Raw genomic sequence first — 22,028 nt, forward strand, 5'->3', positions numbered from 1 at the left:
AAGAACCACAAATGTAGATATAATCTGAAGTTTGCATTGGTCAAAATGTATGATCTGTTGTATTTTTATGTTTTTTTTTTTTTTTTAATGGTGAACTGTTTATCATCTCCAACACGTTTCTTTCATGACACTGGTTGTGTACTTACTTTTTAGAATGATTTGTTTAGCATTAATTATGAGTTCATTAAACCCGAATCAAAAGTTATAACCCGTTGTATTTTTACGCATTTTTAAAACGGTGAATTGTTTATCATCTCCAGGATTGTCTGAAAACATTTCTTTCTTGACACTGATTGTGTAGGTATTTTTTATAATGATGTATTTTTAGCATTAATCATGGGTTTATTAAAAATGAATCTGTATTTTCAATCTGAAAGAGTATTTCATTTGTTTAAAGTAAAATGTTTTGTGTTTAGTGTTTATGAAGATGTATTCATGAGCTGATTGCCAAGTCCTATCTCGTCTTGTTTTGACTCCTTATGCAGGTTTATTTATGTTTTCAATATTTCCCCTTACCTTAACACAAATCATGATTTTTTTTGTTGCAGTTCATTTATTATTGCATAAAGAAATACACTAGTCAACATTTGAAGTGAATCAAAACTTTTACTCAAAGTTTTCTTAACCGTTATTGTCTTAGGACAACTTCGATTAACATTTTTGATTCACTTCAAATAGGGCTTTATGAATATTATTACAAACAGCATATTTTCTGCTATGTTTGCATTTGTAATATTTTACTACCTACACGATTATTTAAATGCCATTTTTTAGCAAATATTTATTTTTTTTAGTTCTCAATGTTTACTGTGATTATTACATGACTTTAAATGTGTTAACCCACATTTTAAGGCTGACCACAGGATTTAAAGTTTCATGAATTTTAAAGTCTTCAAAACATTTGTTTTAAAAACATAATTTAAACATACAGTTTATTATAAACAGTTAATATATATAAAATAATTGGAAAGCAAGCATTTTTATAAGTTCTGCATTTGTCAAAGAACGAGCAGTGGGATCAACTCGCGCTCGCGTGGCGACATCTGCTGCTCAAAATTGTGTAACACAAACAGCTCAAGCCCTTTTATTCAACTGTTTTCATGAAATGTTTTCTAAACTAATTTTAGGAGTGGTTTCCCGGACAGGGATTAGACTAGTCCTAGACTAAAATAAATGTAAGAGCTGTCCAAACTATAAAAAAACTTGCACTGAAATATCCTAAAATACATCAGTCCTTTGTTTTGCCTCACAATGCAAACAAGTAACGTTTTTAGTAAGACGTGTTTGTCAAAACTAGTTATATTTCCTAATTAAACTAAGGCCTAGTACTGGCTTACTCTGTCCGGGAGTATGCTTTAAATAAATCAGTAAATTAATCTCAATTAAAAACTTTTTCTGAAAAATATATTTATTTCATTCATAAATCCATGTTGTCTACACTAGCACATTTCCATATATAAACAAGTTTTTCATGCAATAAAAAATAAGTGCAACAACCGTTTGTTTCATGATGTGTTAAAATAGGGGGGGGGGGGGGGATTAGAACTGTTTAGGAGTCAAAACAAGATTTTCTGCTCCTGAATAAATCTTTATAAACACCAAACATTTTAGTAGAAACAAATAAAAAAGTGTTTCAGTTTGAATATACAGATTCATGTGCAAAATACATCATAATATCAAGTAAATACACAACCAGTGTCATTAAATGAAATGTTTCTAGACATTACGGAGATGATAAACAGTTCACAGTTTTAAAAAACATAAGAATACAACAGATCTTAACTTTTGACAACGCAAACTTCAGATTATATCTAAAGTGGTGATCCTTAAAACTGCAAGTTTTTAACATAAAATATAGAATATAACTTAATTTTTGTGTAATAAACTTACTATCATATTCATTACACACAATTATAAATAAATATTTTTAACTAAATGTCAGCAATCTGCTTTAAAGGTATTGTGGAGGATTTTCTTTTCCCGGTGGATCATCAAGACTATTGGTCCTCATAGTTGTCAATCAGGAGTGTTGCGCAATTGCATTTTTTAAAAAGTGGAGAAGAAAATTCTCCGCTATACCTTTAAGACATGTTATAATATCCTATTTTGTTTATCCATTTATTAAGGTGCAAACTGTGCTGTAGTAACATAAGTTGCTTATTTGCTATCTACCTAATAAGAGTCAGCCACATCTTTTGCAAGATTGAAAAAAAACTACAACTAAAAACTCATCTTTTCCAAAAATACTTGACAAATTGATACTGACTGCAGACACACAAGAAAAAGATTATTGCCTCCCTATGACAGATCACTTTGTTTCCTAATCCTTTTAAGTTGCTTTGGATAAAAACACTTGCTAAATGCCTAAATGTAAATATAATTGATTTGTGAAATAGAAAAAAATATATATGTATTAACGCCTTCGGCCCAGATTAGCAATATACTCTGGGGCTGCCGTCTTTGAAGCTCTGGTGTCTATTGCTATCTGGGAAGGAATCTATAGACAATATTAAATGATAACATGAAAAATAAATAAAATAATTCTTAGCAACTATAGAAAATGTATTATATCATGATGTTGCAAATTAACAATACGCCTTTACAATCATAGTGTTTATTGATATCAGTAGCAGTACTGCTCTGGACGGATCTCTGCTTGGGGGTTTTACTTGAGCCGTGCTTCTGCCTAATCCTCACTGCAATATCTAAAAAGCCCTAAATGCATAATAATAATAATAACTTCAACAATAAAATGTAAAATTATAACTTTAAAAAATGAAAACAACAGAATGTCATCAAAATACTTGCAATACTTAAAAAAACACTATAGCCTATATTTTAGCCAGTTTTTCCTGAAAAAAAAAACCCTTCCTATAACCTTCCTACTAAGCAATCTATGTTTTTGACAAACTCCCAGTAAGGTTTAACAAGAATAATAACACTGATGAAAACTACTGCTGCATACAAAGCTTCATTGCTTGCCCTCCTAAATACTCAGCATACAGTACGTCTTCTGCAATTAAATCCTCTAGTGTATGGAATGCATCATTTTCTTCTCTAATCTGTCTTCTGCTTGCATCAACATCTGGAATCAACGACAACCGAGTTTTGTAATGAAGGGACTTGAGCCTGAATAAAAAAACAATTGAAAGACAGAATACAAAGATGAGTTTTCTCACACGGTCTAACAGAGTAGAGATATATGAATCTTAATTAGGAATTAAAAATAATATATTTTTTTACATTTTTGCAAGTAAACACTGTACTTGCCTCTCTTGCCCAGATGCATTTCTTTTTGCAGCAGAAGCAGCAGACCCCAACTATAATAACTACAGTCACCAGCAGTACCACAGAACCAACTATCGTCAGGTAATGCAAGTGGGGTTCTATAATGTATAAACAACATTTTCAGCCTAAGAACTGAAATAAGAAAGTTATATTTGTTTCTTTAGATGGGTGTAATGAGTAAACTCACCATAGACAGTAACATTAAATGTCTTGTTTGAAGATGCTGTTGAAGTCATGCGGTTGATCTGTACTTTATAAACTCCAGAGTGTTTTCTGCTAAGTTTTTTGATGGTGAGAGATCCAGTCTGACTGTCCAGCTGTAGGTTATTTCTGAATCTCTCATCATCATCATATATGAAGCTCCTCTTTTCAATCATTTCAACTAAAAGAAGAGTTTCAGCTGTATCTTGAGATACAAACATCCACGCTATCTGATCATATCTGTGTATTTGAGTAATATCAGTGTGTAGAGTAACAGAATCTCCCTCCATCACTGACAATGACGTCACTTCATTACCAAACACACCTGAAACACAAAGAGATAAAAATCACAAATGTATATAGTGACAATTAGACCTAAGATGAATTTTGGTTAACTGTGTAATGCAATAAAGCATCTCGTGATTCTCTTTCAACCCAGGTCCTTTTATTATGGCTTGTAAACCTGAATCAGCGAATCAGTTTATTATAGAAACCGAGAGAGGCCGCATACTACTATTTTTTGCTTGATTCTCTCATGATCATGACTTAATTTCTCATGATTGCAACATAACAAGAGGTTGTTTTCTTGTGATAATCACTTAATTTTCTGGTGATCTCAAGATAAGAAAAAGTAAGTTCGCAGGAAGTTAGTGGTAAACTGGTTCCATTTAAAAAAGCTAATCTTCACAGATGAAAACAGATTTTATAAATTGTATGAAGTGTAAATGCTTTTACTAGAAATATAAAAAGAATTTTTTTTACTTTAAAATACATAAATGTTGTGTTCATCTGTGAAAACTAACTTGTTGGACAAAACGTGCAAGTGTCATTAAACGTTTTGTGTAAACAGAACTTTTTTTGCGATAATCCAAGCCAATGGGAAAAATGAATAGGCTTTTGTGAGATAACCAGTGTCCCGTTAACTTCCGGGTTAGTCTACAAAATTCAACATCCCTGCGGCACTCTATTAGGTTTAGATGCCTAAAATACATGAATAAGAAACACTAGCCAATTACATTACTTTTCGTTTTAAATAAGAACTAAAATTAGTTAATAAGTTTTATGCGTTTCCTTAGTAGGTTGTAATGAGCAAACTCACGATTTACAGTAACACTGAATCTCTTGTATGAAGTTCCTCTGCTGTTGATGATCTTTAGTTGATAATGTCCAGAGTCTGTGATTCTGATGTTTGTGATGGTGAGAGATCCAGTCTGACTGTCCAGCTTCAGTCTGTCTCTGAATCTCTCATCATAATCATCATATATAGAGCCATATTCGATTTCAGCTATAAGAGTCTGAGATTCAAATATCCACACTATCTGCTGATCTCTCTGTATTTGAGTAATATCAGCGTTTAGTGTAACAGAATCTCCCTCCATCACTGACTTTACTTCATCTCCATCAACACCAAACACACCTGAAACACAAAGTAATTTCATCACAAGTGCACATACAGATAAATAATCTTTAGATGAACTTTGGCTAACTGTGTATTCATCTCCTGATGATCTTTAATAAAGTCATATACACAATACACAATGGCATAAATGTATATTTGGTATGATTGCCCACAGCTCTTTAAAAAGATTGCCATGCCAAACCTCAGCAATACAAAAATGTGAAACATGGTTTAGAACTTTTACTAGTTTACCCAACATTAGTGCTTTTTGTGCCGTTTAAATAGTCCCAGAAGGTAACGCCCTATGAAAAACACAACTAAGCACAGCTATCGCGTTAAACCAGCATCTTTAATATGTAGCTAACTTACCGTTAACTTAGCGATGATCATAAACACGACAAAGCGAAATTCTTCAAACATTTTCTTTAACGTTGTCACAAAACTTCTTATCCCCATGACGATATTCCATCTCAGCATAAAGCGTTTTACGATATTTTCTTTGAGACAACAAACAGACAACAAACAGGTGTTGTGTCGAACTCAGTTCCCCTATGTTTCCCTTTAGTGTAGTGGTTTTATAGCGTTTTCATCACGTTACATTTAGAAAGATTAAAGATTTGAATTGGTTATACTAAAAGGCAATAATATCATGTATTCTATAATACAATTTATTAAATATTTCATACATTTGACAGTTTTCTATTAGGGTATTTCTTTTAAAATAGCCTGTCTTTTTCTTTTTTTTTCTTTACTGGTTGTTTTAAAAATGTAATGTTTGCATACATAATAAATATATATTATACACATAATTCATACTTTAAAAATAATTGACTTACCATTAAGAACAATACAGATAAATTTACAGAAATGCACACATATACATCTCAGTAGCCATTAAAACTTTAAATATATAAATAATAAAACCTATAACGTGATAAAAACGCTATAAAAAACACTAAACTGAAGGGAAAAATAGGGGGAACATAGGGGGAACAGACTTCGACACAACACCGGCAACAAACAGACAACAAAAATGTGGACATTTCCGGAACACGTGTAGCTTTGAAACCTTGGCGACACTTTAGCAACTTTGGGTCAGCTTTATAATATTGGTCGATACAACTAGACAGACTTAATAGTGTTTGTACGGATCCCTGGTCAGCGCCTGCTTGAAGATGCCATCTTGCGCCGAATCCCCGCCCATGTGGGGACGCGCCAGAGGGTCAATGATGATTGACGGGCTTTCTAAACCAATAGCAGAATTCTGAAGAAGCGAAAGTGAAAGACGGAGAAGCTAGCATGGCAGCGGTGTCGTCATATTGGTCCTATATCATATATCATATACCTATATCAAGAGAAAATATTTTGGAGAAAATTTTTCCTACAAGAACGCGGTGCTATGTACAAAACAATGTAAAATAATGTTGAAAAGAAAAGAAATGAAAAGGAAGGTTATGCGTCAAAGTGACCAAAAGTGTTAATTTGACATCAGATAGGCTACGACGCATAACATGGGTCATAATTCTTTTAAAAAACTTTCGGTTTATCCTTATCACTAAGTTACAGCCTATACTATTTATATTTTTATAATGATATAAAGCATCATATGTGGATGTGAAAATAAAACTAAATTAATAACTATATAATAGTAGTCACCACTCTAAAATAATGCTTTTACTGGTAATACTGCCTATTCGCTTTAACAGATGACACGTTTACACAAAATTAATCAGTTTACATGGACTAATTAGCCAAGACATAAAAAACATAAAATAATGAAAACAATGCATATTATACAGACATTTTATTTTTAATAGTATTACATGATTTGGACATTTATATTTCATTATAACATTTGCAATTGGTTTATGGCATACAGTAAAGGTTTGGACTGATCTTTGTTGATATCAGCAGCGAGGACATTTTTTAAATTTACAGACTACACATTTTATTATATGTGTGCTTTTTTGGGATGACAAGTGCAACACTAACAGATCTGAAACACCAATGAATTTACAAATAGTATGACATCAAAGCACCGCTGGAGCAAAATGTGTGCTTTTAAAGCCCCCTCGCGGTAGGTTCTGTCATATGCCTTTATATGCATGTAGGACTGCAGAGCAGCTTGACGACGAAAACAACTTTTCTTACTTTCATTTTCTACTTCATTTCAAGTTTGGTTTTGGTTTTTGTTGTCCAAACAGACTTTGTAATAATACAATTTGCAAAACGTATCATTTCTGGAATAGGTTAATGTCATATAGCTTTTTATTTCATTTTACTTTTCAAACTTAAAAGATAAAGTTTAAAGACATCTAAAATGCTTGCTTTCTTTTGCTTGTGTATCACGATCGTTAATGGTAAGTCTGATTAGCTTATTTGATATTGTGGTTTATGAATATGAGCTGCTTAACGACTTAAATTAATTTCGGTAGTTTATTATTATTATTATTAAACAGTACATCGTTGGGTGACAATCATATAAATAAAACTAAAAAAATAAAACGTAACACATAAGTACACTTCCGGTTTTGAGGAATGTGGGATATTTTGCAGTCCCATTTACGAAAATACAGTAGGCTATTGTGGTGATATCTTGTAAAAAATAGAGAGAGAAATGCATTACGATCTCCGCGGTAATAGCCCCGCAGCGCCACACAATCCAGGCCAACCATCCCAGGCCGGAAGTGATTTCGAACTATATATGGTTTTTGTAGCGTTCTTATTTTTAAATCAATTTCAATCGGATTTATATGTATAATATTTCAAAACAATATCTGAAAATACTAAAATATTTTTATATCTGTTGTTGATGCAACATCATTGTGTTTTCCATTTGACTAAGATATAACTTACTTCATGTTTATCATCAGTATCTAGGTAACAAATACTTAAAACAAAGAATACATGTTTCATGTCAAACTTTATTTTATAGAATTCAGATAAACATTAAAGTGATACTTATATGAACAAACATTTCAACTCAAAAAATAGAACAAAAATTTTAATTCAATTAATTATTGCAATAGAAATAATAAATAACAATAGCAAATTGAGACTCTTATTTCGTGAGCACCATTCACTTTCATAGTAGGAAAAAATAACAAGTGAAGCACATTTTTGAAGAACAATTATTTTAATAAAATTAATCCTAAATTTGTCTTCAGCAGTGACTATGAGTTGTATAAAATCTCTTTGTGTTTTAGTTGTGTTTAGTGTTGATGGAGATGAAGTGAAGTCCATTTCAGTGATGGAGGGAGATTCTGTTACTCTACACACTAATGTTACTCAAATACAGACAGATGATCAGATACAGTTGCTGTTTGAATCTCATGGCACTCATACAGGTGAAATCATGAAATGGGCCAATCTGAGCTTTATATATGATGTTGAAGGTGAAGGGAGATTCAAAGGCAAATTAAAACTAAACAATCAGACTGGATCTCTCACCATCACAAACATCAGCATTGCAGACTCTGGTCTTTATGAACTAAAGATCAACACCAGCAGAGAAACTTCATACGAGAGATTCAATGTTACGGTCTATGGTAAGTTTGCTAAGTAACTTATTAGTGTAATGATAAACATCATCCTTTCCCCTGGTTTTAGATCTAGATTGAAAAATGTTAGACAATGTTGACCTGAATGTGAGAAATTTCCTCTTGAGCTTTTTTTTACAATTTTGTTTCCCTTTGGTTTTCCAGCTCCTCTGACCGTTCCTGACATCATTATAGACTCATCACAATGTTTTTTATTGTCATCAAGCTCAAAATGTGTGTTGTTGTGTTCAGTGTTGAATGTGAGGGATGTGAGTCTGTCCTGGTACAAAGGAAACAGTTTATTGTCCAGCATCAGTGTGTCTGATCTCAACATCAGACTCTCTCTACCTCTGGAGGTGAAATATCAGGATACAAACACATACAGCTGTGTACTCAACAATCCCATCACAAACCAAACTCAACATCTCAACATCAACGAAGTCTGTCAGACGTGTTCAGGTATGTCAGCAATTATAACATCGGGCCCATATTTATAAACCATGGAACAAATGAAATTAAACTGTTTTGGTTTCCAAAAGGTGAGGGAAGAGAGTGAGCATGTATATGCAGATTTGGCAGCCATGCAGAAATTTTGGAATTTTAGCTCAAATGTTGTTATTGATTCTATGCTGAAGTCTATAGAATTTTAGTTTGGTCTACAAAAATTGTTTGTTTATGTTGTTGCTGTTGAAACCTTCCATACAGTATATGAGCTGTAAGAAGACACTTATTTAATTTGTAGCGTTCAGTTCACGTCTAGTCAATTTGAAGTCATCACTATGCTAGTATATTCTTTAAAAGTGACAAAGCTTTTGGAGATAATTATATTTCAAGTAAACATTCTTTTTCTTTGACATAAAAATCTTTAATTTTTATTTAAAGTAATGAATCTTACATCTAGTTTACATAAAGTTAACCATTCTGAAATATTTTTGAAAAAATGTAACTTGTAATGTGCAAATAATGTAACTTTTAAGTGTTATTATTATTACAAATGTTTTTGGTAAAACTGTTTTAGGTTATAATTAAACTAAAGTCTGTTTTGTCTACATGCATTACAGAACACAGACTGTGGAAGGCTATTGTTTTTGGTGTTATTATTGCTATTGTGTGGCTGTCGACAATCTTGGCTGTAGCCATAGGTGTGATTCACTACAACAAAAAAGAAAGCAAGTATTTATATGCTTAAATAAAATATTCAAATATTGTTTTTCAACACAGTTAATTATTGTGAATTTTAAACTTACAGGAAACAACAGTACATCTACAGAGGTTAACAACAGTACATATACAGAAGTTACCATTGAAATAATGTGAAAAACTCATGATTCATCTGTCATTTCCCACATTTGTCTTGCTAAGTAATTGCAAGGTGAAGCCAGAATACTTGAAAATTCGATCTGGGAATCAGACTTTAGTAACACTGCGAGGATTGATCCAGGAAACTGTTGTTTATTAAACTGTACAAATGAACATTTATACACTATCGGGCGGACGTTTCTGTCATATTTAGTATAAAGAAAAAAGGTGATGGGATGCCTTCCTATATTGTACTGAAGGTGCAATCGTTACAGTAGGTTTTTTATATAAGTTATTAACAATTGTGATGTAAATTATTTTATTATTTTTATACTGGTGCATTTGAACCCTTATGTTTAACCCTTGCTGCTATATTTCATGTTTGCATTTATAATGAATTGCACATATTTGTGTTTACATGCTTGGTTTGACTGATATGATACTTTTAATTATGATGTTATTGTTTTGTCTTGTTCAAATGAAATGTGATTGATTCTCTTTGATGATGCAGTTCAGTGAAAAAACACATGGGTAAACTGACAAATAAATAAATGTTTATAATATCAGTATTTCAGAAGTGCATGGAGATTCTTTCTTGAATGGACAATGAAATTCAAGATTGTGAAAATAATTGCTAATATTTTTTATTACTCATCATACTGTCTTATAATTTAATTTCTAAAATGTTATATAGGGCTGAGAGGACCTTGACAATACCCACAATCCTCCGCAATATACAATTCAGCAAAGTCAAATTCAAAGTTTGAATGGCATATAAACATTTGTCTGATGTGTTGTCACTGTCTTTTCTGGACACACATCAATTTTATGGAGCAATTTTATAGTACGATAAACAAATTTCAAGCACATACACTGTTAAATTTTACTGTAGAAATTACAGTATTAATGGCAACCGTTTCTTCAAAGTTAAATTAACATTAAACATTAACAAGTCTTTATCTTTAAAGAATAAAACTATCACCCCCTTCACAGTTGTCATAAAGGGAAAAATTAGCTGTACAGACCAAAAACAATTTTTGCATCAGGCTGTAAACATTTTTTTTCTGCTCTAAAGATGGACATTTTAACATGCAGTCCTGTCTCCATTTTCCGAGCGTGAGCGTGCCTTGTTTTGTTCACTGTTGGTTATGAAGTCTCTAAAAAAAAAAAAAAAAAAAAAAAAACTATAGAATCAAAGCACCCTTATCCAAAACTGTGTCTTTGCATAGAGAAACATTTTTTATGCTTTTTTTCTTTACCTTTTTCATATCATATCATATATTAATATTTTTAAAACAAGCAATTTTAGGTGGGTTGATAAGATTTTTTCTACATCAAGCAACAAACAAGTGCTTTTATTGAAGCACTGTTGCAATTGCTAATATTGGAGAGTTAGTTTAGTGAAGGTCAAGGGACAAACACCTAACTAAAGGAAACACTAATCACAATAATGGTGACTTCAAATGAATCTAAAACACAAACTGGAGATTTATTGTGATAATTTTTGTGATAAATATCCATTTGACTTGTGATAACATCGTATCAGAAAGAAGATTTGTCTACTAAATCACATGTGTGGATGCTGGAATAGTTTAGCACTTTTATTTTTTCTGACAACAGTTGTTTAGAAGTTAAACTTATCATCGTCTACAAAATAGCTCTACAACAAAGTTGTAAGTTTGGGTTTCAAACAGAGATGATGATAGAGAGGCAAAAGTTAAAGATTGCAGCTTTTTACTCTGCTTCAGTGTAACTTTTTAAAACTCTGTAAGATAGACTCATATATACACACTGCAGTTTTTATATATCTATTGCATTTAATATTTTGACCTTTTTCATTATTTTAGTATTACTTTCTCCAGAAAAATAAAATAAAAACTTAGAGACATGAACAATTCTAAAATGAAGTTAATTTGACACAGAATGACCAGCAGGTGTTCACCATTAATGTCTTAATCATCACTTCATTATCTCATTAATTTTAACACTGATTCAGTGTAAATTTAACACTCTGTAGAGTGGGACCATATATGCTCCCAGCAGTGTTAATTTAACACTGGGAGTTTTACTGTGTACCATGCATGTGAGTTAAGAAAATAAATGAACCAAAAATTAAAACATGAAGTGGATTCAGGAATGGACTGCTTGAGAAAGACATCAAGACATCTAAAGCACAAGATCGTGAAAGATACAGTACTGTATATACAGTGGCAATAATGTATTTGACTTTGTGGTATTTATGTGGTATATATAATAGCTCCACATATTATACATAATAATTTGGGTGCAAGCGTTACTCTACATCTGCATTTAGAATTCTTGTCTATAAATTAATGCTTCCAGAAATAAACATATGAAATATATTGGCCAATATTATATATTGTTATTTATAGTGCTTTTGGTGTTTTTAAATTTGACCTTGAGATGTCAAAGTTTGACAAGACAAGACAAAGGCATTGTGAGATGGTAAGTGTGCTTCAATGTCTATGAATGGCACACTGAAAGGAAAACAATAGCTGCGATTTAAGACTGGTTTTCCGGTTGACAGATTTTTTTAACTGTGGATAATAAAGGCTTTGAAGGGAAAAGATGTCGTCATTTTTGCATTCTCCCCGGACTGACAAACGCCTCTTCCAAAATGTTAAAGACTTTGAACAAGCCCATCCAGCGTCTCTTTTCACAGCGATATGGAGTTTGACGTTCCCATACAACTTTTGAGGACAATGCTTACAAACACTGTTTATCTTTGGCTGTGTATTTCAATCTCTAACGGTAAGTCTGAGTATCTTACAGGTTATTCCACATGAAAATATACTATAGTATATTTAATTATTTACCACAGTACACTTTAAAAAATTGTAGTGTACTGTCATATGGGCCTAATGTTGTATTATATATAAAAGTGAATAATATTGTTATCTAATATACTGTAGTATTAACTAGTAGTAAATACCCTTAAATGTTTTATTTCTATTAAGAAATATTTATAGATAAATATTATATAGTATTTGTATAATTTGGGCAAATGTAAACCAAAGCAATTGAAGTCGTTTCTACGACTTTCCAAAAGAGAAGAGAAATGGACAGAGGAAATAAATGTGCCATTATTTAAAGCCATGCAGTTTAGCATTCAAATACATTCATTGTATTAAAAATAACTGTGGAGACTATTTATGATAATCTGTGAAAAGGGTTCATTCAGACTCCAGGCGTCCCATGCATGACCTTACACCCATGCCAGACTCCGTATCCCAAATTCCAGTTGTATTATCCTGCTTTGGCATTCTTGAATGAATTAATAACTGTGTAATACTTGAGGAGGACTCTAGATTAGAGGATTAAACGCTATTGAGACGGTCTAGTAAGTGGGAATGGCAACGTCATAATTTTTTTACGCCCATTGTTATGTTGCGAAAAATTTCAAGTGTTTTTGGAATATTTTACACCAGGGGTCCCCAACCTTTTTTTCACCACGGACCGGTTTCAGCTTTAAAAAAAATTCGCGGACTGGGGGGTGAGATTGGGAGATTGTGGGGGGGGGGGGCTTGGGGTCGTTGAGTTGCTGTTCAAACGTGCTGAAAATCCTCCTTTTCGAAATTAACGTTTTAAACGGAAGTAAAGTAAACCATGCATTAGGAAAATTAATAATTGCTTTATTTAGGCTATAGTATATTTTCTATAGACGTGTAAAACCATATTTTGGCGGATTGTTTTTTACTTTCATTGTTTTTACTAGTTTGCCTGCCCATTTAGTCTTAATATTTAATGGAACCTAAACGAACTTGGCTTGCTGTTCTCGAAGGCAGCTCGAATCTTGGTCGGGCTCGAGCCCCAATTCCAAGTAACAGAAGAGAAGAAAAATGCAGTGAAGGAGGAGAGATGCCAGAAGAATTGCAGCTGGGCGCAGAGGCACGGAGACTCACGTTTACCATGATTAATGATGATTGACAAGTTTAGGTTCCTTTCAAACCTACGTTAAAAGTGTAGCCGTTAAAATATTATTAGCCTAATAGTTTATTTTGATCATGGTGCTACGATGGATGGATAATTCTGAAGTTGTTTTAAAGAAGAATAAAATAATTACTTTTCAGTCATTTGCGCTGTCACACATTTGAACGTCTCCACATATGTACATCATTGCGACGTACATTTGCAAATGATTCATAAAGTCATACCTCCGCAATTCTTTGATCGATTGTGTTTTAGAAGTACTGTATGCTCAAACTCTAATGACACACTGTAAAAAAATTTCGTAGAAATTACAATGTCAATGCAGCTGGGTTACCGGTAATTTACCGTAGATTTACATTTATGTTATTTACTGGCAAGAGTTTGTTCAAAGTTAAATAAATTGTAAATATTAACAAGTCTTTATCTTTACAGAATAAAACTATACAATAACAGCCTCATTCAAAGCATTCTGGGAACCAGAAATCATCATCAACCTTTTTCTGTTTTTGCTTCAGATTTTGTTTCCCAGAATGTTTTGCTTGATGCTGTCTTTTTAGTTTTACTCTGTAAAGACAAAGACTTGTAAATGTTTAATGTTCATTTAACTTTGAACAAACTCTTGCCAGTAAATAACATAAATGTAAATCTACGGTAAATTACCGGCAACCCAGCTGCAATTTCTACGGAATTTTTTTACAGTGCAGCAATGTGATCGCTGATGCGCTGGTAGAGAGAGCGAGGCGGAGAAAAAGAGAGAGAGCGCGGCTCTGTTCAAAAGTGGAAATGATTGATATTATTTGAAGTCGGCTCTTACAGTACAAAGTACCCGATTAAGCTATTAAGTGGCTATTATACACATTTTTTCGGGACGTTCTTGCGACCCGGTGGCAACTTGTCCACGACCCAGTACTGGGTCGCGACCCGGTGGTTGGGGACCTCTGTTTTACACATTATAGCACAAGTAGCTTAATTGTATGATAGATAATAATTAATTATCATTTGAGATTTCAAATATCTTTTTGTTTCAGGTGTGTTTGGTGTTGATGGGTATGAAGTGATGTCAGTGTCAGTGATGGAGGGAATGTCTGTTACTCTGCACCCTAAAATTAGTGACATACAGATATATGATCAGATAATGTGGAGGTTTGTATCTCAAAATAAATCAGAAACTCTTAATATAGCTGAAATCGTTGAAAAAAAGTGCTGGATATATGATACTGATGAGATATTCAGAAATTACCTACATCTGGACTGTCAGACTGGATCTCTCACCATCAAAAACCCTAGGAGCAATCACTCTGGAGTTTATAAAGTAGAGATCAACAGCAAAAATTCAACAGCATCTTTAAACAAGACATTCAATGTTACTATCAAAGGTGAGTCACTTCCCAGTCGTAGGGTTTCACTTGGTATTTCCTTTCCACCAAAGATTTTTAAAGGCCCCTTGTGATGCCTCACTTCTTGTTGCATGTTTTTCCTCCACTATCTGCTCCAACACACATAAATAACCTTTCTGACTGAATTCCTCACTTTTAGTGTTAATTTCGTTGGCAAATAATTTTCATCATAGTTTTCGTTAATAACATGTTTTCACTGACAAAAACAAGATGATAACTAACTAATCCATGACCAGTGGCGGTTCTAGACAAATTTCACTAGGGGGGCCAAGGAGGGACCAGTATTTTACCAGAGGGGCACATAAAAAAAATGGCAAGAAATTATATTTAAAGATTATAGGGGTGGTTACAGGAATTGGTTTAAGATAGGACTAGGCCTTAGTTTAATTAGGAAATATAACTAGTTTTAACATACAGTATACATTACTTGTGTGCATTTTGAAGCAAAACAAAGCTGTATTTTAAGATATGGCATTGCAAGTTGTTTTCAGTTTGGACAGCTCTTACATTTATTTTAGTCTAGGACTAGTCCCTTTCTGGGAAACTACCCCGTAAACTTTATTTTACTTTACAATCATATACTTTTTTATTTAATACAAGAGTGAGTGCAGGTGCAAAAGGGGAGCTGGGCTCTTTTCTAAAGCCCCCCAACCGAAAAGCATGCAAGCCTACTCAATAAACTTTATGAAATGCAAACTTTTATAAAGACAAACGTTTGTTTTAGTTTACATATAAATACACATTGCTAGACAGTTAGGGACCACAATCTAATCAACATTTAAAATAATATTTATTTTTAAATTGTAAACATTTTTATATGTAAAATTTAATTATATTGCTCCAATTTTATGCACGTATATGTAAGAGCATAATTACAGCGCTTTTTACAATGTGTAAACTTTAAAAAGTTAGCGAGATGTTGGTTTTGCCGGTTGTTGATGAGTAACAGCTGTAAATGATCACAAAACACGCAGCCACGTCACAGGAGAACAAGTGAACGGTGTCCCAATGTGAAGTGAGCAAGAGTCCTTACCAGTGCCCAAACCTGCATACACATTCTCAACATCGGGAGGTTGGGAACGGATTGAGACACTCGCCGAGCAGCACCCACAGGCGGCTAGTGGTCGGGTGCGCCACTCTAATTTGCCCGTGTAGAACGTTGCGTCGCATTAGTTCCGCTTTTGGCGCTCGCGTGTAAAATCAAAATAAATTTATACTTTTTTATTTGGTCAGCACGGGGTGGCCACAGGGGTGGCCAGGGACATGTCTACAGAGGCACGGGCCACCCTTGGCCTCCGTGTAGAACCGCCACTGTCCATGACGACGACAACAAAGAAAAATGAGAGTCAGTGAGCGAGGGAAAGAATCTCGGTGTGGTTTAGGAGGTTAAACGCACACACATACAGTGAAAAAAATTATACGTTTAAAAAAAAATTGTGCATCCACCTTTTTAATAAAGTTTTACATGGAATTTTGAGCGATTTAAGGAAAAATGGATGCAAAAATGATGCACTATATTTTTAAGTAAAAACAGCCTATTATTTTTAGTCACTGCCTAGTTAGTTAGATTAACTAAAATAATTGAAGTAGTTTCAACAAAAAGTGATTAATTTAGTTTCCTTACATGAAACAATTTAGTTGAATTTACTTAATAATGTGTTCATTTAGAATGACTCACTTTTTTGTGTTATTTTTTTACAAACAATTGGTTTAAAACAAGAATTCATTTATTTTTTTAGTGTAAGGGATTGCATGCAGCGCTTTGCAGTGTGGTCATATGAAATCCTGTACTAATTGCCTGAGTAAGATGGTACAATATAAGATTGATTGACATAAAGATAATAAGTGTACAATTTTACTGTCCTCGCATTGAATCAAGTATGCTATGTACCAAAAATAGGGATGACAACTGAAGAAATGTAGTGCACGTAATGTGAGATAGTGGTGTTGCGTACTACATGTTTGAATAAATCTTTCAAGTGAATAACTTCACGTTTTTAATATGCATTACCTTATATTTCTCTTTCACTGAAGTCTCTCCCTCATTGGCCACGAGCCTAATGCATGAACCGATAACATTTAAGTGCAAACCTTGATTGGTTGAATGTACTTAACAAACCAGCCTGATCTCATGAAAGTTCTTACATGTTTTACGAGTTGGCTTATGCGTATGAATTAGGAAATTAATTGTGCAAAACAATTATCATTAAAAAACAATAACAAAACCCTGCCCCTAACCCCCACCCCAATGTCACAGGGGTCAAGGCAAATCGTTAAAAAATGTATGAATGTGGTCGTACAAATAAATACGAATTAGCCACCTCGTAAAATATGTATGAATTAACACTTTAATTAAATTACATTTAAACCTGTTTAATTTTAGTCAACTAAATCTAGATTTCAACTAAATCTAAATTGTATTTTAGTCAAAAGACTATGACTAAATCTAATTTAAAATCTGCTGTCAAAATGAACACTGCATATAATTTGTGTACATATATAAAATGTACACAAATTATAAAATCTGTTTTCAGGAGTCTGTTATACTTATAACAGTTTGTTTGTTTGTTTGTTTGTTTATTACAGACAGCCAGCCATTAAAGACTTGTCTTATAGTTGCTGCTTCTATTTCTGCTGTGGTCTTGGCTGCTGCGCTCTTGGTTGGGGGTGTGATATGTGGGTGGTCGAGGTAACCAATTTAAGAGGAAACATCATATAATGTGAAGAATATGTCTTAAACATATTTTGTTTGCACTTCTGATGAACAACATTTACTTTGCCTGTGTTTAATATATTTAAAATGTTATAAAGTTATATGTATATAAATATACATGCAGCAATAAACGAAACAGGAAGATTAAGGCTCTATATTTTCACAACGTACATTCTCTGTGTAAACCATTAAATAAGTGTAATATAATTAATTACGTAATTTAACATGAGTTTTCAACCCAAAATGCTTAGTTGTTTGTTTTAACCCATTGTTGGGTCAAATATTAACATTTTCTGGGTTAATTTAAACCAATGGCTTTAGAAACATCATAATAACTGATGCTAAATGAAGTTCTGACAATGGAAGATCTCAATGGTCATTATGATGACATCTTTGTATTTGTCTTCAACAGATGCCATAGATGTCAAGCTGCTGCTGAGGAGACAAATGGCGATGATGCTGTATTTATTAACAATTGAAAAAAGGTGGCAGCTATGGGACCTTAACCAACATGAAGAATCACGTTTAAATGATCATCCGTCTATATGTTCATCACAACATTTTATGCTTTTATACTACACAACCAAAAAAAGTACAAAAGTACAGTCATTAATATGATTTTTTTAACACCATCTCATTGTAATCGTATTTACTGAAGACAAGTCGACTGAACCCATGTGCAGTTTATTAATCCAAACATATCTATAAACTAGCATAACATAAACAATGAAAGACTCACCAACAGCAAATCCTACACATTATTAAAGGGACAGTAAGTAGGGTTTTAAGTGTTTTATTAATCAAAATCAATGTCTTTATTCATAAATATGTCCTCATTGGTGTCAAATGACCACTGCCAGTGATCTGACTTTTCTTTGTAAGCTTAGATTTTCTTCTCTTTACTTACATTGAACGAGTAAGTCCAAGGAGGCTTCTATGTCGTTCCGCCGTATTGATAAACTATAATAGCAGAGAGGGACAAAAAGCACTAGCCGAACAACGTGTTTCCACAACGCGTTTTCAATCAGAACACGTGAACCTGCAACGGACAAGGAGATCAGTGATTACGTAACGGCTACCGTAGTTGCAACAGCAATTGGAAAAGCGAGGCGCTAAAGAGCACTATTCGTTTCAATGCAAAATACAATTTCACCACTAGATGGGGGTAAATCCTACTTGCTGTCCCTTTAAAGCTAGTCAAAAGACTGGGAACATGAGGGCTATAAACATAGCAGTACAACTGCTGGGTACATTGTAAGGTCTAATACAAAATTGAATGTAAATATGGAAATAATTGCTGTGGCAATGCAAGTTTTCAGCAGACAGTTTAAACCAAAATGACTTAAACCAAAATTCATTCTGTGCGTTTTTTTCAGTATGTATCCTATGGGGATCAAATCCATGACCTTTGTGGTGCTAACAAAATTCTCTACCAACTGAGCAACGGGAACACTGAAGACCTGTACAGTAGCTGTAATGTTAAAGTGCTTAGTGTGCGTCTTCTTTTAAACTTATAATCATATCATTTTTCATAATGTGCCGACTACAGTGTTTTATATTGTTTTGTATTACAGAATTTGTATTGTATTCTCTTGTTCTCTCATATGACACATATGGGCTCATGTCTCAGTTTATCTTTATTGCAGTCAGTCTGTCCTGTCTGAAAGAAGATGCACTACTATAATTTCCTTTCAGTTTAATCTGCTTTTTTATGTCACAAGACTTTTTTAAGATGTTAAATAAATATTTGGTGTCCCCAGAGTACATATGTGAAGTTTTAGGCACAAAATGCCATAAAGAAAATTTTTTATAACATGTTGAAATTGCCACTTTGTAGGTGTGTGCAAAAATGTGAAGTTTTGGGTGTGTCCTTTAAAATGCAAATGAGCTGATGAAATGCAAACACTGATCTCCATTGATGGTAGTTTGTTAAAATTGAAACTCAATTCTGCTATCAATTATTTTTTTCTCTCTATCTCTCTGCACTAAATGGCAGTGATGTGGTTGAATAGTGCAGATTAAGGGGCGGTATTATCCTCTTCTGACATCACAAGGGGAGCCAGATTTCAATGACCTAATTTTTCACATGCTTGCAAAGAATGGTTTACCAAAACTAAGTTACTTGGTTGTTCTTTTACACATTTTCTATGTTAAAAGAAACACTGGGGACTTAATTATAGCACTTAAACATAAAAAAACAGATTTTCATGATATGTCCCCTTTAATTTAAGTTGAAAATATTAAGTTTTCATTTGAACGTATTTTAAAATAAGCTGAAATAATATGATCTATTTGTTATGTAGATTTTACTTGTTATTTTTTAATATTTTCTCTCAGGTTGTCCAATCTGCTGCTATATTTCCCTTTATGATCTGATCTGGTTAAATGTCTCTGTCCCAATATATAAAGTATTATTGGTCTCTCTAGTTTAGTTATTCATTTTATTGACATGTGTTTTTATATTTGAATCTTTTTAAATATATTTTTGTTATTTAATTCACTTGTTTTTATTATTGTACTTTTATTTCTTTTACTACATTAGAGCCTTATATTATTACATTATAATGATTATAACATTGATTTTGATTGTCACCCAGTAATCACTATAAAACTTTTATTTTTTCCCTATATCATCTTTTGGAAGTCATTCAATTAGCAACTTTTAAATGCAATAAAAAGATTTACCAGAAAAACTTATTGTGTGTGTGTGTGTTTTATTTTATTCAAAGTGTTTGTTTGCAAGGATGCAACATTGTAAAAATTGTTTTATAAACAAATTTGAAATAAATAAAAACAATGCCATTATTAAGCTAAAAAGAGGATGTTATTTACTATAAATAACTCCAAGAAGCATATATTAAAAACATTTTGAAGAACCTTTTTCACCTTTCAACTTTTGTCACCTTAAAGGACCTTTTGGGAATCATAAAGGTTCTTTAAATGTTAATGGTGCTTTAAAGAACCATTTAGACAGGAATAAAGAAATTATTTTGGGATTGTGAAATATAATAAAATATACACGGTTTCAGTCCAAGTTGTGAAGACACCGGTACCGTATTTGTAACAACCATAAGTTGTATGGTTTAGGTCTTATATCATTGTTTTGCTGTTTTAAATTGTATCTTAAGTCTCTGATGTCAAAGTTTAACATGACAAGACAAGACAAAGGCATTGTGAGATGGTGAGTGTGCTCCAATGTCTATGAATGGCACACTGAAGGGAAAACAATAGGGGCGATTTAAGAAGGATTTTCCAGTGGATAATAAAGTCTTTGAAAGGAAACTACAACCATTTTTGTATCCTCCCCGGACTGACAATGCCTATTCCAAAACCTTTGAACAAGCCTATCCAGCGTTTCTTTTCACAGCAATATGGAGTATGACGTTCCCATACAACTTTAAGGGACAATGCTTGCAAACATCGTTTATCTTTTGCTGTATATGTTGATATCTAACGGTAAGTCTGATGTTAATTCCATATGTAAATATACTGTTTAGTATTTATTATAGTAAACTGTAATAAATTGTAGTGTACTGTCATATACTGTAGTAATTTATATAAAAGTATATAACACTGGTATAGTATACTGTAGGAACTAAATGGATTAACTGTAGTAAATACTGCAGCATACTTTAAAGTTTACTGTAGTAATTTTAAGATGTACTTTTAATTAGAGTATTAAATTCTATTTAGTATGCATGACAACGTCATAATAATGCAGCTGTTAAACAATGAAACATCTCAATCGTAATATCAGAAAAACAAATCAAAAGGAACAAACAGAGTAATCACAGACAGAATTACTCTCAGACTGACAGCAGTGGCAAATCAGTCCCAGTATGTGGGATTATGGGAAATGCAGTCCGAATGGTACTAATACTCGGGAGATGGCTCCCTCTAGTGGTGATCAGAGGATCACACAAAGGAAAATATTTATAATTAAGCAGGAATCAGAAGTACCATTGACTTAGTAGGTAAATATTACTATTAGAGTCAATGGTGCTCAAAAATGATTTGGTTACAAACATTACTCAAAATATCTTCCTTTGCATTTAACACAACAAAGACATTTAGACAGGATAGGAAACACTTTAGGGTGAGTAAATTATGACAGGATTTTCCTTTTTGGGTGACTATCCCTTTAACCTTAATTGTGTTTCTCTAATAATTCTCAGTCAAGCTGATATACATTTACTCTCTGATTTAACTTTGGTTAAAATATATTTTCAGGAGTCTGTAAC

General features: G+C 33.0%; 3 protein-coding genes across 4 annotated transcripts; 2 read left to right on the top strand and 1 right to left on the bottom strand.

The window, feature by feature from the left end:
- Window positions 1-1,580: 1,580 nt before the first annotated feature.
- Window positions 1,581-5,426, bottom strand: LOC135724181 (uncharacterized). 2 transcript variants are annotated; one of them, XM_073813523.1, is made up of 4 exons: window positions 5,258-5,426; window positions 4,589-4,906; window positions 3,476-3,814; window positions 1,581-3,386 (listed from the first exon to the last, which is right to left on the bottom strand). In XM_073813523.1, the coding sequence occupies exons 2-4, from the start codon at window positions 4,866-4,868 to the stop codon at window positions 3,214-3,216; spliced, it is 792 nt and encodes a 263-aa protein (XP_073669624.1). In that variant the 5' UTR covers window positions 4,869-4,906; window positions 5,258-5,426; the 3' UTR covers window positions 1,581-3,213. The 2 variants fall into 2 exon arrangements, with proteins under 2 accessions (XP_073669624.1, XP_065100546.1); XM_065244474.2 differs by lacking the exon at window positions 5,258-5,426 and having other exon boundaries at window positions 4,589-5,070.
- Window positions 5,427-7,020: 1,594 nt separating this feature from the next.
- Window positions 7,021-10,261, top strand: LOC141281604 (natural killer cell receptor 2B4-like). The gene is made up of 5 exons (XM_073813522.1): window positions 7,021-7,248; window positions 8,095-8,436; window positions 8,593-8,886; window positions 9,489-9,596; window positions 9,677-10,261. The coding sequence occupies exons 1-5, from the start codon at window positions 7,209-7,211 to the stop codon at window positions 9,742-9,744; spliced, it is 852 nt and encodes a 283-aa protein (XP_073669623.1). The 5' UTR covers window positions 7,021-7,208; the 3' UTR covers window positions 9,745-10,261.
- Window positions 10,262-12,349: 2,088 nt separating this feature from the next.
- Window positions 12,350-20,435, top strand: LOC135724287 (uncharacterized). Its single transcript, XM_065244481.2, has 4 exons — window positions 12,350-12,498; window positions 14,706-15,053; window positions 17,661-17,763; window positions 18,200-20,435. The coding sequence occupies exons 1-4, from the start codon at window positions 12,414-12,416 to the stop codon at window positions 18,264-18,266; spliced, it is 603 nt and encodes a 200-aa protein (XP_065100553.1). The 5' UTR covers window positions 12,350-12,413; the 3' UTR covers window positions 18,267-20,435.
- Window positions 20,436-22,028: the final 1,593 nt, after the last annotated feature.

This window comes from Paramisgurnus dabryanus, chromosome 24, assembly GCF_030506205.2.
Source record: "Paramisgurnus dabryanus chromosome 24, PD_genome_1.1, whole genome shotgun sequence".
NCBI classification, from domain to species: Eukaryota; Metazoa; Chordata; class Actinopteri; order Cypriniformes; family Cobitidae; genus Paramisgurnus; species Paramisgurnus dabryanus.

Coding starts and splice junctions, on each gene's coding strand:
- LOC135724181 (XM_065244474.2), bottom strand. CDS start 4,928: ATGAAATTACTTTGTGTTTCAGGTGTGTTTGGTGTTGATGGAGATGAA. Junction 3,815..4,588: donor ATTCAGTGTTACTGTAAATC/GTGAGTTTGCTC, acceptor TTTGTGTTTCAG/GTGTGTTTGGTAATGAAGTG. Junction 3,387..3,475: donor ATTTAATGTTACTGTCTATG/GTGAGTTTACTC, acceptor TATACATTATAG/AACCCCACTTGCATTACCTG.
- LOC141281604 (XM_073813522.1), top strand. CDS start 7,209: ATGCTTGCTTTCTTTTGCTTGTGTATCACGATCGTTAATG. Junction 7,249..8,094: donor GTGTATCACGATCGTTAATG/GTAAGTCTGATT, acceptor TTTGTGTTTTAG/TTGTGTTTAGTGTTGATGGA. Junction 8,437..8,592: donor ATTCAATGTTACGGTCTATG/GTAAGTTTGCTA, acceptor TTGGTTTTCCAG/CTCCTCTGACCGTTCCTGAC.
- LOC135724287 (XM_065244481.2), top strand. CDS start 12,414: ATGGAGTTTGACGTTCCCATACAACTTTTGAGGACAATGCTTACAAAC. Junction 12,499..14,705: donor GTGTATTTCAATCTCTAACG/GTAAGTCTGAGT, acceptor TTTTTGTTTCAG/GTGTGTTTGGTGTTGATGGG. Junction 17,764..18,199: donor GTGATATGTGGGTGGTCGAG/GTAACCAATTTA, acceptor TGTCTTCAACAG/ATGCCATAGATGTCAAGCTG.